This window comes from Fonsecaea multimorphosa (assembly GCF_000836435.1).
Source record: "Fonsecaea multimorphosa CBS 102226 unplaced genomic scaffold supercont1.5, whole genome shotgun sequence".
Classification (NCBI taxonomy): Eukaryota; Fungi; Ascomycota; class Eurotiomycetes; order Chaetothyriales; family Herpotrichiellaceae; genus Fonsecaea; species Fonsecaea multimorphosa.
In genome coordinates this window covers 1,343,475-1,358,091 of record NW_015971639.1, presented here as the reverse complement: position 1 = coordinate 1,358,091, position 14,617 = coordinate 1,343,475, and the positions used below count along the sequence as shown (strand labels likewise).

General features: G+C 54.2%; 5 protein-coding genes across 5 annotated transcripts; 2 read left to right on the top strand and 3 right to left on the bottom strand.

The window, feature by feature from the left end:
• Window positions 1-456: 456 nt before the first annotated feature.
• Window positions 457-2,214, bottom strand: Z520_03713 (uncharacterized protein; the record flags this gene model as incomplete). The annotated part of the gene is made up of 5 exons (XM_016774223.1): window positions 457-1,431; window positions 1,484-1,498; window positions 1,572-1,700; window positions 1,757-1,917; window positions 1,974-2,214. 5 exons carry the CDS (start codon window positions 2,212-2,214, stop codon window positions 457-459), a joined length of 1,521 nt encoding a protein of 506 aa, XP_016635169.1.
• Window positions 2,215-3,856: 1,642 nt separating this feature from the next.
• Z520_03712 (uncharacterized protein) lies at window positions 3,857-5,056 on the top strand (the record flags this gene model as incomplete). The annotated part of the gene is made up of 3 exons (XM_016774222.1): window positions 3,857-4,000; window positions 4,113-4,322; window positions 4,388-5,056. 3 exons carry the CDS (start codon window positions 3,857-3,859, stop codon window positions 5,054-5,056), a joined length of 1,023 nt encoding a protein of 340 aa, XP_016635168.1.
• Window positions 5,057-5,550: 494 nt separating this feature from the next.
• On the top strand, window positions 5,551-7,467 carry Z520_03711 (uncharacterized protein; the record flags this gene model as incomplete). The annotated part of the gene is made up of 2 exons (XM_016774221.1): window positions 5,551-5,914; window positions 6,080-7,467. 2 exons carry the CDS (start codon window positions 5,551-5,553, stop codon window positions 7,465-7,467), a joined length of 1,752 nt encoding a protein of 583 aa, XP_016635167.1.
• Window positions 7,468-8,322: 855 nt separating this feature from the next.
• Z520_03710 (uncharacterized protein) lies at window positions 8,323-10,610 on the bottom strand (the record flags this gene model as incomplete). The annotated part of the gene is made up of 7 exons (XM_016774220.1): window positions 8,323-8,628; window positions 8,727-8,800; window positions 8,854-9,592; window positions 9,628-9,838; window positions 9,952-10,333; window positions 10,408-10,433; window positions 10,501-10,610. 7 exons carry the CDS (start codon window positions 10,608-10,610, stop codon window positions 8,323-8,325), a joined length of 1,848 nt encoding a protein of 615 aa, XP_016635166.1.
• A 2,406-nt stretch (window positions 10,611-13,016) lies between these two features.
• On the bottom strand, window positions 13,017-13,985 carry Z520_03709 (uncharacterized protein; the record flags this gene model as incomplete). The annotated part of the gene is made up of 3 exons (XM_016774219.1): window positions 13,017-13,283; window positions 13,375-13,569; window positions 13,623-13,985. 3 exons carry the CDS (start codon window positions 13,983-13,985, stop codon window positions 13,017-13,019), a joined length of 825 nt encoding a protein of 274 aa, XP_016635165.1.
• Window positions 13,986-14,617: the final 632 nt, after the last annotated feature.

Below are 14,617 nucleotides of genomic sequence, written 5' to 3'. Positions count from 1 at the left end.
AAACGATTAGAGGGAGAATGATGGATGGATGGATGGATGGATCATGGCGTTGAGAGTCGTATACAGCGGATACGTCTTGGTGGCATTCTGGATTTATACCAAGACGGTCCAAAGAAGCGAGGCTCCCCTCGCATGATTGCCGTTTGCGAGAAAGGTTGACGCTATAGATAGCAGGATGATATTCCCTCAACACTCTTACAAGTGATGACAAGTCCTGGATCTGTTGAGGATCGATCTGATACTGTGGCGCTCCTGCCTGTCCTGCACATGCCTTGCAGGTATGTACCTAGGTACCTGGTAGGCAAGCAGGCTTCCGCCTCGGCACCCTCGTGCGTTTAAATAGGCGAGAGCTGTTCGCTCTTTTAGTAGAGAATGCAAGCATTCCAGAGTCCTTCTTTCGTGTCTCTCCAGATCTCCCCCTCGCCTATGACTGACTGGCTGACCGAATGCACCAGCTCACTTATAATACCTCCAATGGGGATGTTTCTCCATCAACCCGTCCTCGTCAAAGTCAATGACGCGATCTGTCGGCGGCGGCCCAGTCAGTGCGTCCCGTCTTCTGTTTTCTCGGACGTTAACGAATGTCACGATGGCCGAGCCCACGCCCGTGAAGCAGGTGCAGGCGAACAGGACCCAAAACCCGGTCTTGTATTCGGGCCCGTCCTTTGCCGGGAATAGGTACCCGGTGGCGACGCCCATGGTGGAGCCGAAGGCCTGGAAGAGACCGGCGGCGATGGCCTTTTTGATGTCGCCGCAGCAGTTGCCCGTGATGTTGCCGACGGAAAGGGTGATGCCGGACAGGATGCCCGTGATGGTCAGGAAGGTGGCGCCGTAACGGGCGTGGTTGTACCGCGACGGCAGGAGCACGAGCATCAGGTCGCCCGCGGCGGCAACAAGCGAGTTGATCACCAGAAGGCCTGAGCAGGATCGCAGCCGGTCGGACAGGTAGCCCACGACGAAGGTCATGACGAAGGCGACGCAGTACGGCGGCGCCACCATCAGCTGCGCCTTGACCTTGTCGAATCCCATGGTGTTGACGATAATGGGCGTGAACGTGGCGATTGTGTACGTCGAAATAACCTGGCACATGTAGATGGCGATGTTCATCCACATGCGCCAGTCCTGGAGCTGTTTTGCTACGACACTCCAGTGCACCTTACCGTGCGTGCGGTTTCCATCGTTCATCATTCTCCAGTCCGCCACGTCTCGTTCGCGCGGGCTGAGCCAGCGAGTGTTGTGTGGTCGGTCGGGCAGGACCCAGAGGCACAAAATCCCGAAAGCGACGGTCAGTAGTCCTTCCAGGATGAAGAGGACCTGCCAATTTTCGATGCGCTGGCTGGAGATGTGAGCGACGCCCCATGCGATCCAGCCGCCAAAGGCACCGGCGATGGGTGTTGCAGAGAGATAGATGCAAATACGCTTGCCCCATTCCTGTAGCTACTCAGCATGCATGGTCAGAAATTTGGGACGAACGCGGACTCACTGCTCGCGGATACATCTGTAACTCGCTGTCAGCGTACATACCCATATTGAAGGTTTGACACAGGACTTTCAGGCGGCTGGGGACTTACCACTGTTGTCAAGTATGGGGCACCGGAAATGAAGACAGCCTCAAAGATGCCCAGAAAGAATCGGATGGCATACAGGCCTGACGCTCCACCAGCGACCGCTTGGAGTGTAGCCACGATACCCCAGACGATCTATAAGCCAAGTCAACTTACACCTTCTTCCGGACGTCGGTTGGGATATGATCTACCATGGCTCCCGAGAGATAGAGACTTGGACGAATGTAGCGCATTCCAACATTGGTAAATACGTCGGCCACGCAAGTGCCAACGAAGAACATGCTGACGGCGAGGCTGTATTGAGCTCCAGAGAGGTTGAGGTCGGTTTTGATGTTCATTAGAGCGGCATTGCCTGTTTCAACCTGTCAGTATCAAGCATGGACGCAAGCGACGTCGAAAGCAACTAACCCAAGGCTCCACGGTCAAGCCATGTGAAGATATACAGGACCATAAGAAATGGTGGGAGACGCAGGTCGATTTTCCTCTTCACCCGTTTGACTTCTTCTGGCGTCACTGGAGGGTCGAGACTGTTCAGTCTCGCAACGAGTTGTTCGTGCTCCGAGACCTTCTCGACGTGGATGCCTTCCGTGTGGACGGTCATCTCTTTCGACATTGTGATGGGTTCTGGGAGGGTTGTGATGCCTGCCATGATGTGATGTGTCCCTTACCGTGACAGACAATATTCTTCTTGAAGCAAAGTGTTGGACCCGGCCAGGGAGGTCTCTGAGTCTCTCGCAATCTCGAGCGAAGCAGAAGAGAAAACGAGGAGAATCGCCAGGATACCTCCCCCGTTTGCGCGGTTTCCGTCGGTATTTGAACATCTCAGACTGGCAACTCGTCAACCTCTCTGCCGGATCGGCATAGACACCGGCGAGTGCATGGGGGTTGCCAGCCGTGGGTCTAGACAGTCTCGCATCGCCATGCAGACCCTGCTTCGTCTATTGTTGTATGACTGGCTGGCCGTCTCGTCAACCAGGTGAAGTTCCGCCGGAACAAGAGTAGCGAGGAGTTTCCTGCAGGACCCCAGGATATGGCTGGTGAGGCCAAGCACTAAACGACGAAGCGATTGCGCAGGGGCGTCTGTTTCTCCTCATTCAGGAAATGTATGTTGATCTCTCCGCACGCCCATAACGAGGCGGCACTATGTGACGAGCTGGTCTGTGAGTTGGGTCACGGAGAGGATATGGGGGAAGATGCACTAACTAGTGCAAGATCAAGGTTGGATTCTGCCCTAGGTATGTCTGGGTGCCAACTGCTCGAGGGGAAACAAATCGCACTGCACGTTCTCAAATGTCCAAGGTGATTGCTTGACTTCAGCAGGCTGATACCTCGGAGGGTTCCTTGGAAAGACTAGCCATCCATGGCTTTGTTTGCACAGACGGGCTTTGAATGAGATGGTAGACTGCATTTCGAAGGATACCACGGCACACCGACGGAACCGCACTAGGTCACCTGGTTCTATCACCGTGCCTGCGAGCGACGACTCGTGGGCACATCGGTGAGTGTCCCGGTGCAATGAAGGCCGAATGGTCTGTCTTGGGTCTTGACCTCGTGCTGCAGCAACCTCTCTACCAGCCACTCAGCTTGTGACTGCCACTGGCCAATGTCGTGTGCCTTGTCGCGCTATCGCAGGACAAGGGGTGAGGTCGAAGGAACCTCGACGGATGGACGAATCGAGTTACTGACCCCCGCAAAATCCCAGGCTCTTTCAACGTGTCGCTCTCCACAAATATGGGGGAGGAGCCCCTTTTCCCACCCAGCCTCGGTATCTCCATCACCCCGCGGGGTGGAGGGCGAGAGGGGAGAGGGCAACTATTCAACATCATCTCCAAAATCACTCGACTTGAGACCCTGTTCTGGCTGCTGCGGGTTCCGGATACCCGTCTTGTCGTTCAGCCAAGTCTGTTTCCCGTGTCCTGACCTGGCCGACGCACCAATATATATCTTATCATACAACATCCTGACGGGTTGCTGCTGCTTGTGCGGGAAACTCCGAGATATCTTCTTTTTTGAGAAACCCGCTTATCAGCCGACTGCCGTCGGGCCGCCATTAATTAACGAGCTATCTCGTTGACAATTTCGTCCAGGACTGTCCTCGAAGAGGCGCGTGGTTTCTAGACCATTGATTCCCTGCGCGGACGCATGACGCCCTTCAGGCGACAACTGATACTTGGAACTCTACAAATTCTTAGAACACTGACGCCTGAAACTCCATCTTGACCCCCAAGGACAGAACATACGAGTATTTACCTGGACCCACGATCCTCAACTCTATTTTTTGGCTGTACATCATGCCTCACGCGACAGATACCGAGTACCACCACATTGAGGTGAAGCAGCTCGGGCCAACGTTTGCAGCTGAGGTCTCTGGTGTGGATTTCTCGAAGCCAGTCGAGAAGGACGTCTTTGATGAAATCCGTCGAGCCATCGTTGACGTAAGTCTATTGCCCTCTCGCGTCGTCTCAACAACGGCTACATTACTCTTTCCCCATTCTCAATGATATTCACCCAACTTCCGCACTCTGTAAACTAACACAATCTCGTCAGTATGGCGTGCTTGTTTTCCGCAAAGCCGGTCTCGATGATGCACGACATGTTGCCTTCGCCGCCCTCTTCGGTGAACTAGACGACGTCAAGCCATACCTGACTTTAGGTCGCAAGAATAGATTTCCTTTCGACGAGCTGTTTGATGTCTCTAATCAAGAGGACGACGGTTCGCTCGTCAAAATAGGAACTCAACGCCATCACATGGGCCTGGTAAGCAAAGGCCCTTCGGCCTGACACTCTTCAATTTCCAGCAATGTTTGACTTACCTGCGCCAGGGTAACTCGATATTTCATGTGGACTCAAGCTTCAATCCACGAAGGGCCGGCTACAGCCTGCTTCGCGCCCACCAACTTCCTCCCCGGGGCCACGGCGGCAACACCGACTTTGCCGACACCCGAACCGCCTTTGACGAACTGCCCGAGGATCTGCGCAAAGACCTGCTCGAGAACGAGTACATCGGCGCTCACAGCCTGATGCACTCTCGGAAGAAGGCCGCTCCCAAGGACAGCCCCTGGCTCAAGGACGTCAACCCGGAAGATTTCCCCTTTGGACGCCACGATGTGGTCCAAACGCACCGGCCCAGCGGTCGCCAGAATCTCTACATCGCCAACCACATGCACCACCTGGAGTACAGGAAGCCGAAGTCCGCCGACTTTGTGCCCACCCCTAGCCAGCCGTTCGAACGGGTCCCCGAGCCTCAGGGGACCGAACTTATCGAAAGACTGCTCGCCCACGCAGCGCAGTCCAGGTATGTCGTCAGCGTCGAGTGGGAGAACGAGGGCGACCTGGTCGTCTGGGACAATACCTGCGTCATGCACAAGGCGGGCGAGGGAACCTTTATGGAGAAATATGCCCGCGACATGAGGAGGTGCACGGTGCACGATGGCAGTGTGGATGCTTGGGGACACAATGAGAGGACGACCAAGAGAATGGGTCTGCCATGAAGATACTCTAGATTAGCCGTATTGCTTTCTAATTTGCACTTACATTACAGCCTTCCTTTGACCGCAGTCGTGTTCTCCTTCTTTACACTTCCAGTGCATCCGAAAGAGCACGTTTCGTTATATACTCATAGTACCTCACGTCCCGGGTCCTGGATGCACAGCTTCCATTATTAAGTAGCCGACATGTCTAAATCAAGTATCCTTACCTTCTCCACTCGGCATCCAGATCAATAGCCGAGCAAGAGCGGAAAATACCCGGGTTTTCCAATCAGCTCCTACCTAGGTATGTCCCAGTGGGGCCTCCATTGAAACACTCGGTACTGAAACGGCGTTTCCTCCGCACTCTGGCGCGCTGATCTGTTCACGACAAGACTAAACTGGACCTTGAACCTCCTCTGTCCGGCAAGATCTATCGACATAAGCGTGAAAGGTACGAGAAGATCAAACGCGAGAGAGAGAGCGAGGAGAGGAGAGACATACCGTGCACGCCCTCCATGTCGCTCCTCGTGGAGACTGCGGGCTCTCAAAGGGCCGTTGCGCGGAGTTTCGTGGCGTCGTCATCGTCATCGTCTTTTTCGCGGACGTACGCAACGACCGTGCTGCGGCGGATTGGTGTTTCGTCGTCGTCGTCGGTGTTATCACAGGCATCTCCTGCCCCGGGCACACAGCTGAAGAAGCGGCATTTCAGCGCCAAGTCAAGCCGAAGACGTGAAGCCTTCTCGGCGCAGAGGCAGCAGCGAGCTCCCGTCGTCGACAGGGGTGCGTCCAAAGTGTTTCAGAGCGCGGATGATGCCATTGCCGATATTCCAGACGGTACTACCATTCTGAGTGCGGGCTTTGGGCTCTGTGGCGTTGCAGGTGCGTATTATCAACAATAGTCATCAATATCTGATATCTGGCTGTGAATACTGGCCAACAGCTCCAACCATTTACTACTGTTCTCATGTTTCTGTCCGGAGGAAGACAAACAAAAAGCCCTTGAGTTTTAAGGCAGAAAAGCTAACAGGGGCCCATCTTGTGCAGAAACCCTAATCGATGCGATTCGAAAAAAGGGCATCCGCGACCTGACCGTCGTGTCCAACAACGCCGGCGCCGGCGAGTACGGGCTCGCCAAGTTGACCTCGACGGGCCAGATCTCGCGCATGATCGTCTCCTTCATCGGCAACAACAAGTCGCTGGGCAAGCAGTACCACGACGGGCAAGTGGCGATCGAGCTCTGTCCGCAAGGAACGATCGCGGAGCGCTTGAGGGCCGCGGGGGCGGGCATCCCGGCATTCTTCACGGCGACGGGGGCGCGCACGCTGATCGAGACGGGTGGGATCCCGCATCGTCTGGGCCCCAAGGATCCTCAGACCGGTAAGCACGCGGTGGTCGAGCCCGGACGGCCGCGTGAGACGCGCGTCTTTGAAGACGGCAGGACGTACATGATGGAGACGGCGCTACGGGGCGACGTGGCCATTGTGAGAGCCTGGAAGGCCGATGAGGCGGGCAATTGCATCTTCCGCACCACGACCAAGGCCTACGGCGTGCTGATGCCCAAGGCCGCTCGGATGGCCATCGTCGAGGCCGAGAACATCGTCCCCATCGGCTCGCTCGACCCGGACCACGTCGACCTGCCGGGGATATACATCGACCGCATCTGTCCCGCCACCTCGCCCAAGCATATCGAGAAGCTAGTCCTCGCGCCGGCAGAGCAGGACGCCACGGCGGAAAAGAGCAGCAGCAGCAGCAGCAGCCCCGAGGCGGCGAAGCGCAACCGCATCGCCCGGCGCGCGGCCAAGGAGCTCCACGACGGATACTACGTCAACCTGGGCGTTGGGATCCCGACACTAGCACCCTCCTTCCTCCCTGCCTCGACCAAAGTCTGGCTCCAATCCGAGAACGGCATCATCGGGATGGGACCGTACCCTTCATCCCGCGAGGCCGCGGACCCGGACACAGTCAACGCAGGCAAAGAAGCCGTCACCCTCGTCCCCGGCGCCTCGACCTTCGACTCTGCCGAATCCTTCGGCATGATCCGCGGCGGGCACGTCGACGTCTCGATCCTCGGCGCCCTCCAGGTCTCCGCCAGCGGCGACCTCGCGAATTACATCATCCCCGGCAAAGCGTTCAACGGCATGGGCGGCGCCATGGACCTCGTGAGCAACCCGGACAAGACCAAGATCATCGTCTGCACGTACCACACCGACAAGGACGGGAGGAGCAAAGTCGTCGACGAGTGCGATTTGCCCCTCACGGGCAAGGGCGTCGTGAGTATGATCATTACAGAGTTGGCCGTCTTTGAGGTCGATCGGTTGGGCGGAAAGGGCTTGACGCTGACGGAGACCGCTGAGGGTGTCACTGTGGATATGGTTCGGGAGAAGACGAGTGCCAAGTTCACCGTCGCGGAGGATTTGGGCACGATGGAGTGAAGGACATACAGGTCGCCAAAAGAAAAAAAAGAAGGGGGGTTATGGATATTACGGCAGTGCGGTGGGATAAAGATAGATTGCCGGTGAGGAATATCATACTATATACATGCCCCGCTCGTCATCGAGCTTTCCCTGAGTAGATTCCGCTGTGCCTGCTCTAGATCAAGTGTCTGAGTACGAAGGATCTCACACAACCTATCAATATATTATCCATGGCAAGTCTTTCAAATGATACCTGGGGTGTCTTGTCGAGCTTGTGGAAGTACCACACTGATCGAAAGCGCACATGCCTGTCTGGTCAAGCAAGGGCATACCTAGTAGTCAACAAAGCTGAATGTGCAAAGCAAGTTTAGGCGACATGGAAAATCGGTGGTGGCTGGACGAAGTAGGATTTTTGATCCAGTCATGTAACTGTTGTGCATGAGTTATGCTGGCTAGGCAGGTTTGGCTGTTTGAGTCAAGATGCTCTCAGCCCTGCCCGAGCCCCTTCCCTAGCCTTGCCTCGTCTCTCAAACCCCTTGCTTCCCTCTTTCTTCAGTTGATATGCTTCTGGTCCCTTCCCCTTCCCGCGCCGTTTCCTCACGCTGAGGCTCGTCTCTAGCCGGATTGAGCCACGCGGAGCTGTTGTTTGATCTTCATCGATGGCAAGCTACGGGTGCAATTGCAGCATCGTATCGTCGTCCCAAAGCACCCGAGGTAAGTTGCGCCTCGTGCGCCGCTTCTCGTTGCTCAACCAAGGTGCTGTACACCTCCTGTTGCTCCGATTAGGCGATCTCAAAGGCCTTCTCGACCAGGTGCTGGGTTGAGCTTGTCCAATCTGATGTCTTGTCGACACATCTGGGACACAAGCTCGATTTAGTCTGGAGGACGGTCGTAGGGGGCCCGGTGATCCGGAGTGGGAAAGAGATATGCTCCGACTCCAATTATGAAGTAGCAGGCACAGAGCAAGCTTCCTTCCAAGAAGTTGGACTTGCCGTAGAGAATGAGCACGTTCACCAAGAAGGTGGTTGCGAAAAGTGCCACGGTCTCGAAAATTCCAAAGTACATGGTCATGTCTCTGTTCAGAGCCCAGCCGGCAATGACGACTAGAGGAGTCACGAACAGGGAGATCTGGACAGATGAACCAACAGAGACGCCGATGGCGAGGTCGAATTTGCCTTTCTGCAGATATCAGTTAGCCTCTACCAACCACGACAGAGTCATCCTCAAGTCTGCTCTTTGGTCGCACCCAGACTTCCAGAGTCAAACGGGGGCCTTACCGTGGCAACCGCGGTCGCGGTGATGAGCTCCGCACAGTTGCCAGCAATTGGGAGTATAATAAGTCCGATGAATGCTTCCGAGAATGGCCCAGACTCGACGATATCGTCAAGTGTGTTCACAAGGAACTCAGCGCAGAAAGCCACGAGCACGGAGGATACAACGAGGAGTAAGCTGAAGCCAGTTTCCCAATAACCAAGGGCGGATCCTCAAGCCTCTCAATATCACCAGGACTGTCAACGTTCGCGGCGGAGCTTCCCAGCAGCAAACGTGGCAGACTGGATGTCGAACCTGCAAAGGACGAGCGGTGTGTGCGTATGGTCTGCGAACCAAGAGGACTTATATGTCGCTGACTCGAAGTGCCCGAGTCCGATCTTTGTCTTCGCGAAGGAAATTGGTAGATGGAGTTTCTTGGGTTCCCTCTCTTATCAGAAGAGGTCTTCCAAGCCTGCCTCTGTGTCTGGGCATCTTCATCCTCGTCACTTCCTTCGAAGTCGAGATTGGTGTTGGCATCGTCAGAGTCCAGCAGAGGCCGTCCTAAGTCGTCCAATGCCGACATCTCCAAGCTATCTTTCCGTGTTGGCGATTTCGTCGTACCGCCTCTAGCTGCTTCCTCGTCTTGGAATCGAATGGAGCGTGAAAATAGCAATGTGTTGGAGGCAGGAATGTCACCACTGCTCCTCACCGAGCCATTCATGCCATCCGGGCCCACAACACGGATCGAGGGTCTGTTGAAAGTGGTCTTCTTGATCTGCAGGAAAATATAGAGTAGATATATCGCCAACAAGGTCAGTGAGGACGCCCGACTCAAGGTTAATACCGCTGCTCCTGCGGATTTTGAATCGTCGAAGGAGTGAACAAGAGCACTCTACAAATGCATCAGCGGGTGGCGACACCAAGCACTGCATGAGAACTTACAGGTATCAGCAAGCTGAAGACCGACACACTGAGGAGGCAGGCAAGAGCTTGCGCATCCTCTTTCCTGTGAGACTGCTCTTGGTGACAAAAGCTTCCAGCCAATATTGCTATCCCCAAAATGAGCAGGAGGTTCACCAGAATCGAGCCTAAAAGAGAGAACTGCACCACCTCGTATTGATTATGATAGAGGGCGGCACTTGAGTCGTTAGTCAGACATGTTGGAGAAGTGGAAGCGAGCTCGGTTCATACAGACTGGCAGATGTTAGCCCCTTAGCTTTCTCTGGGGTGTGTTACGGGAATGAAACTCACAAGATCACGATTTCGACCAGGTTCCCAAACGTCACGTTGAGCAGAGCGCCGACGACGTCGCCGGATTCTCTTGCGATATTCTCTGTTGCGCAGGTGAGCAAGCTCGACAGCGGCACCACGGCGATGACATTTGCCGTGAAAATCAGAATATGGTTCGCTCGAGCCAAGTAGCTGGCAATGGCCAAGGGGACGAAAACCAGGAGGCCATTGAGCCATGAGTATCCCAGGATGGCGCGGAGGGTGACCACAAGGTCGACGAGGGCCTGAGAGAAGCAGTTGCGCTTCACGCTGCGAGTATCCGAAGATCTAGAGACGTCATAAAAGTGTCGGCCAACGGCGCCGCCATGGCGAGCCGAGCGGTGCAGAAAACGAGGCAACCTTCCTGCCGGGCTTCGAGTCAATACAAGATTGTCCCCGTGTAATCCCAAAGGTTCCAACGGAACAAGCAAAACGTACTCAGGACTCTCGAAATAGGACTGGAACTGGACGCCCGGTCAGAGGAAAGGTCCTATTGGGGGTTGCCTACGGTTGGATAAGCAAGACATTTACCTCGGAACTAGACGGGTAGCTTCAGAGGCATCGTCGTCGGCCTCGGCGTTGATTTCAGAGTCCTCTTCCGGTGTGCTACCATTGAAAGAGCACTGTCCGTCCGTGGCCATTCCTTGGAAGGCTGCACACATACGCGGCCCGCCAAAGAAAGTGTGAGAAGGAGGATAGAAGGAGGACCGAAAGGATACGTCAAGTGCGAATTGTCAGGCTGATATCAAGCCAAGAGTTGGAGCGTATCTCTGCTCTGTTCCGTCTTACCGGACCCCCCATCCCACGCTCTATGCAAATGAGCGGAGTTGGCTATTCGGTGCAGCTAGTGGCAGCTTACAATTGGTGGCTTCGAAACCCTCCCTCTTGTAACGGAGATGATCCCGCCGCCGGACCCTAGTTAAGGGCTGTTTTCTCCTGCGGACAATATGGTCAGGCTTCAAACCTGCAATTTTCATGCCATTTCTTCTTACCAGGGGCTTGCCGTGCCTGGTACCCATACAGGAGCCCGTGTTCTCGCTGGCATTCAATCTCATATGAGGGATTTTTGCGTCTGTGTTTTGGAAGGCGTCTGACTGTTCAGCAATCTCTTTGGCTGGTCTTCTCTATTACCTCAATCCGCGATTGGGCCTCCAATGCCTGCGGAGCCGCTTTCACACTCGCTCGTGAGATGCCACGCATATACGGCTCGGTCCAAATGACAGGCTGGTCCTGAAACCAACGTGTATCGTCCACTATCCAGAAGCTCTTAGACCAAAAATTCAGGTGCCCACAGCCGTTGGGCAGATTGATGCCCTGTCCCTCGTCCCTGCCTGATTTGGGAAGCTTAAAAGGGGTTCCAGATGAAGGATCTACCGAGATTCTCAACCATTCGCTCTTTCCCAAGCATGCCGGCTAGTGCCCGAGCTTCGCTTGGTTACGCGAACTTATCAACAATTCCCCCGGACGCTGGAAGGGACCTTTCAACGACTTTGGCTTAGTGGCCACGAGCTACGCGCTGTGTCACAATTTGGGGAAAGGCCGGCTCGTTGGCTAGGGAAATATCGCTTTGATTCATCCTGCAAGAATCCTGCTGCCAGAATATCCTTGGAAAAGGCTGACCACGCCATGGGCTCAATAAGATCATCCTCGATATGAAGAGCTTCGAGACTCTCGCCACAAATGTTGCGAATGTATTTCGTCAACAAAAGCCTTAGAGACCTCATATCGAAATTCCGCCATCATTTCGCTCTGTAGACCTCTGATTCAGAGGTTTCAGATCGACGACGAGGCTGAAGCTGGTGAAAAGCCTCAAAGTTTGCAGCCTCCACGCTGATGTGAAAAGTCGAGGCAAGATAAGATGCGTACCGATGACGATACGCGTCAACGATTCGATCGATCGGTCGTGATGGCGCGGCTGATGCAGAAGTGACTGACCGAATATCAAATCAGCAGCTGATCTCCTGGGGAAACCCCAAACTGCACTAACCTGTGATCTTTGGAACAGTTGTCATGGGCCTCGTTGCAGATGCTTCCCAGGTGGTCCTTGACTGAATGTCATTGGCATTATTTGAGGCCATCGGGCTCTCTTCGTGTCAGGGACTGAAGGAAGTCACGACACATAAAACGTGGTAGTTTCTTTCAAAACACCAGAAGATATAGCAGTACAATTACAGCCAACGCAAGAGGACACACAAAATATGCGATTGCAATGGTGAGAATCAGGGCCATTTGTAGAAGTGCAACGTACCCCCTCCTTCGTGGAAACGGTGGATATGTTGACCTAAGGCTGAAAATGCTTTATATGAGTGAATTTCGACGCCGGCAAGGTTCCAGCTTCCCTGGTTCCTGATCTGCATCGTTGCGTAGAAAGTGCGCAGGCGCGGCCACTGTTGTATGAGCCATTTAACAAAAGTGAATGACCTCAATGAAATGTCGGGAACGAATCCTCAAGCACATGCATGAAGATGCTGATCGTCTCCACACGGATAGCGTGCTGGTTGGGCAAAAGTTACTTGCCCACATACTGCGTGTGCCTGGGGTGCGCACCATGTCTGGCCAATCAAGGCACCGCCCCTCTTGTGTTTGCTTGGATCACCTGCAGAGACGATGGGATTAGCGAATTGTGAGAAGGTAAAGGCAGGATTGAGGCGTAGTCAGTCAAAATTGGTAGAATCAAGGACAATCAAAATCAGAAATCGCTCATTCTCGCAAGACAATTTCTAGCTAGTCCTGTCGGCGGCCAAGAATGTGGTTGACGAAACCATCGCCAAAAGCACGGGGTGTTGCCCTGGGCTTCGAGAAGAAACGACCAGCAGAATGTGCAAATCATATCATTTGTTGAGGGCAGTGTTTCTCCAAGAACTTGGTGCTAGGTGGAAGTCTGAGAGTGTTTGTGCAGCATACCATAACACCTATATTCGAATGAGCGTGGATCTCCATAGGTATGGAACAAGCTTTGCTGCGTGCTAGGTACACTATTTCCCTTGCATCAACCTGTCCCACCATGGCCGCGCCTGGGGGCCCCTGCAGAAGTTGTTGGCAGATCATTAAGGAGCTAGAGCCACCTTCCATTCCGGTGCTTCGACATCCTCTCTTCCAGACATGAAACGAATGCTGTTTTGCAGGATTTTGCGCACCACTTCGACTTCATCTGTGTCGCGGGGGCCGTAGATCATGAGGTATGTACTGGCGACGAAGGCTTTCTCGAAATTGAAATTTGCCGTTTTCGGTTTTGCCAACCTGTGTCGCTCGGCCCAGCCCTTCTCGATCACGAGTCGAGCATCGGCCGGAGATAGGTATAGATGGAGTGAGTACTGATCAGCTTCAAGATCAGTATCATCGAAGCAAGGACCCAATATCGGGTGCATCGAGATACTCAAGCTCTCAGGAACATTCGCTACTTACATCAGGGTGGACATGCCCACATTCTCCGCGGGAAGTGTAAGCCGTTTGAGGCGGTCTAGGAGCTGCTGGGTCCTTATTCGCGAGGACTTCCTCGCGCAGAAAAAGCGCAGGATTGTGTTTCTCGTACAGGGAAAGGCGTTCTTCTAAGAGATCGCTGTTCTGTACAACGATATTCTTGAACAAATTTGTGATGTACTGGAACTAATCAGTGGCCGACAACTGGTCACTCCGGCCAATGTCGTTCTTACCGGCTTCATCTCATCAGGTGGATACTGTGAAAGCTGACGATGCGGGATGATCCCCCCGACGGCCGCGCGCTCGCCCTTCCTGTTGGGTAAACTCTTGATATCTTCATGTGCGCCATCGATTGGATAGTCTGAGACCTGGGTGGCGCCGCGCTTCGACAGAGCGAACAATCTTATCATGGTAACAAAAGCCCAACCGCCGAGATTATATGGAACGCCACCAGGACCAAGAGCCAGGAAAGCATGGTAGTCTCGAATGCACCAGATGAGTGCGCTCAATGCCAGGGTCGATGTTCCAGTAAGGACGGCGGCTTGGACGGCGCGGTCCCGTGACGGAAGGGGAGGAAGATGCTTGAGGTAATCCATCTGGATATCTGCACTTCGTTGACGCTTATAACGCGATATATCAATACCCAGGTATACAAGTATTCGGAACTCGACGACTGTGGGATCGAAGGAGTCGTAAGTTGTTATTTGCGTCAAGTGATGGGGTAAGGCGTGCTGGAGGTCGGAATTCGGTGGCTCTTCGGCTCGGGCTGATCTCACGAGTTAATTACGCGTCTGAGGATCCATGGAGGTGTCCCGTCTGATTGTCGCTTCAGTACCTAGGTACCTCGTCGTCCCGAGTCACAGTACGAAATATACTGCAAACAGCCCCTCATTGCTCGCTGATGACCTGCACCGCCCCGGAGCAACAAACTGCCCGTCACAATCCGTCGACAATGCGGGGCTTATAGGATTCTAAGTCCCAGCAGTCGCCGCCCGCGCTTGCCCTCGGGCGTTCGGTCTCGTGGCATATGATAAACCAAGCAGCTTCGGCCGAGAATTTTGGGCACAAATGTTAGAAGGATTTCCAGTATGGCTGCGCGACTTGCCCTTAGGCCAAAGCGCTTATGTTTCAGAGACAGCTACTGGAGCCATGGGCTATGGTATACCAGTGGTGCCATCTCCAGAGGCTGAACTGATCTCTTTTCCTGCATCCACAGCTGGACGCGGGA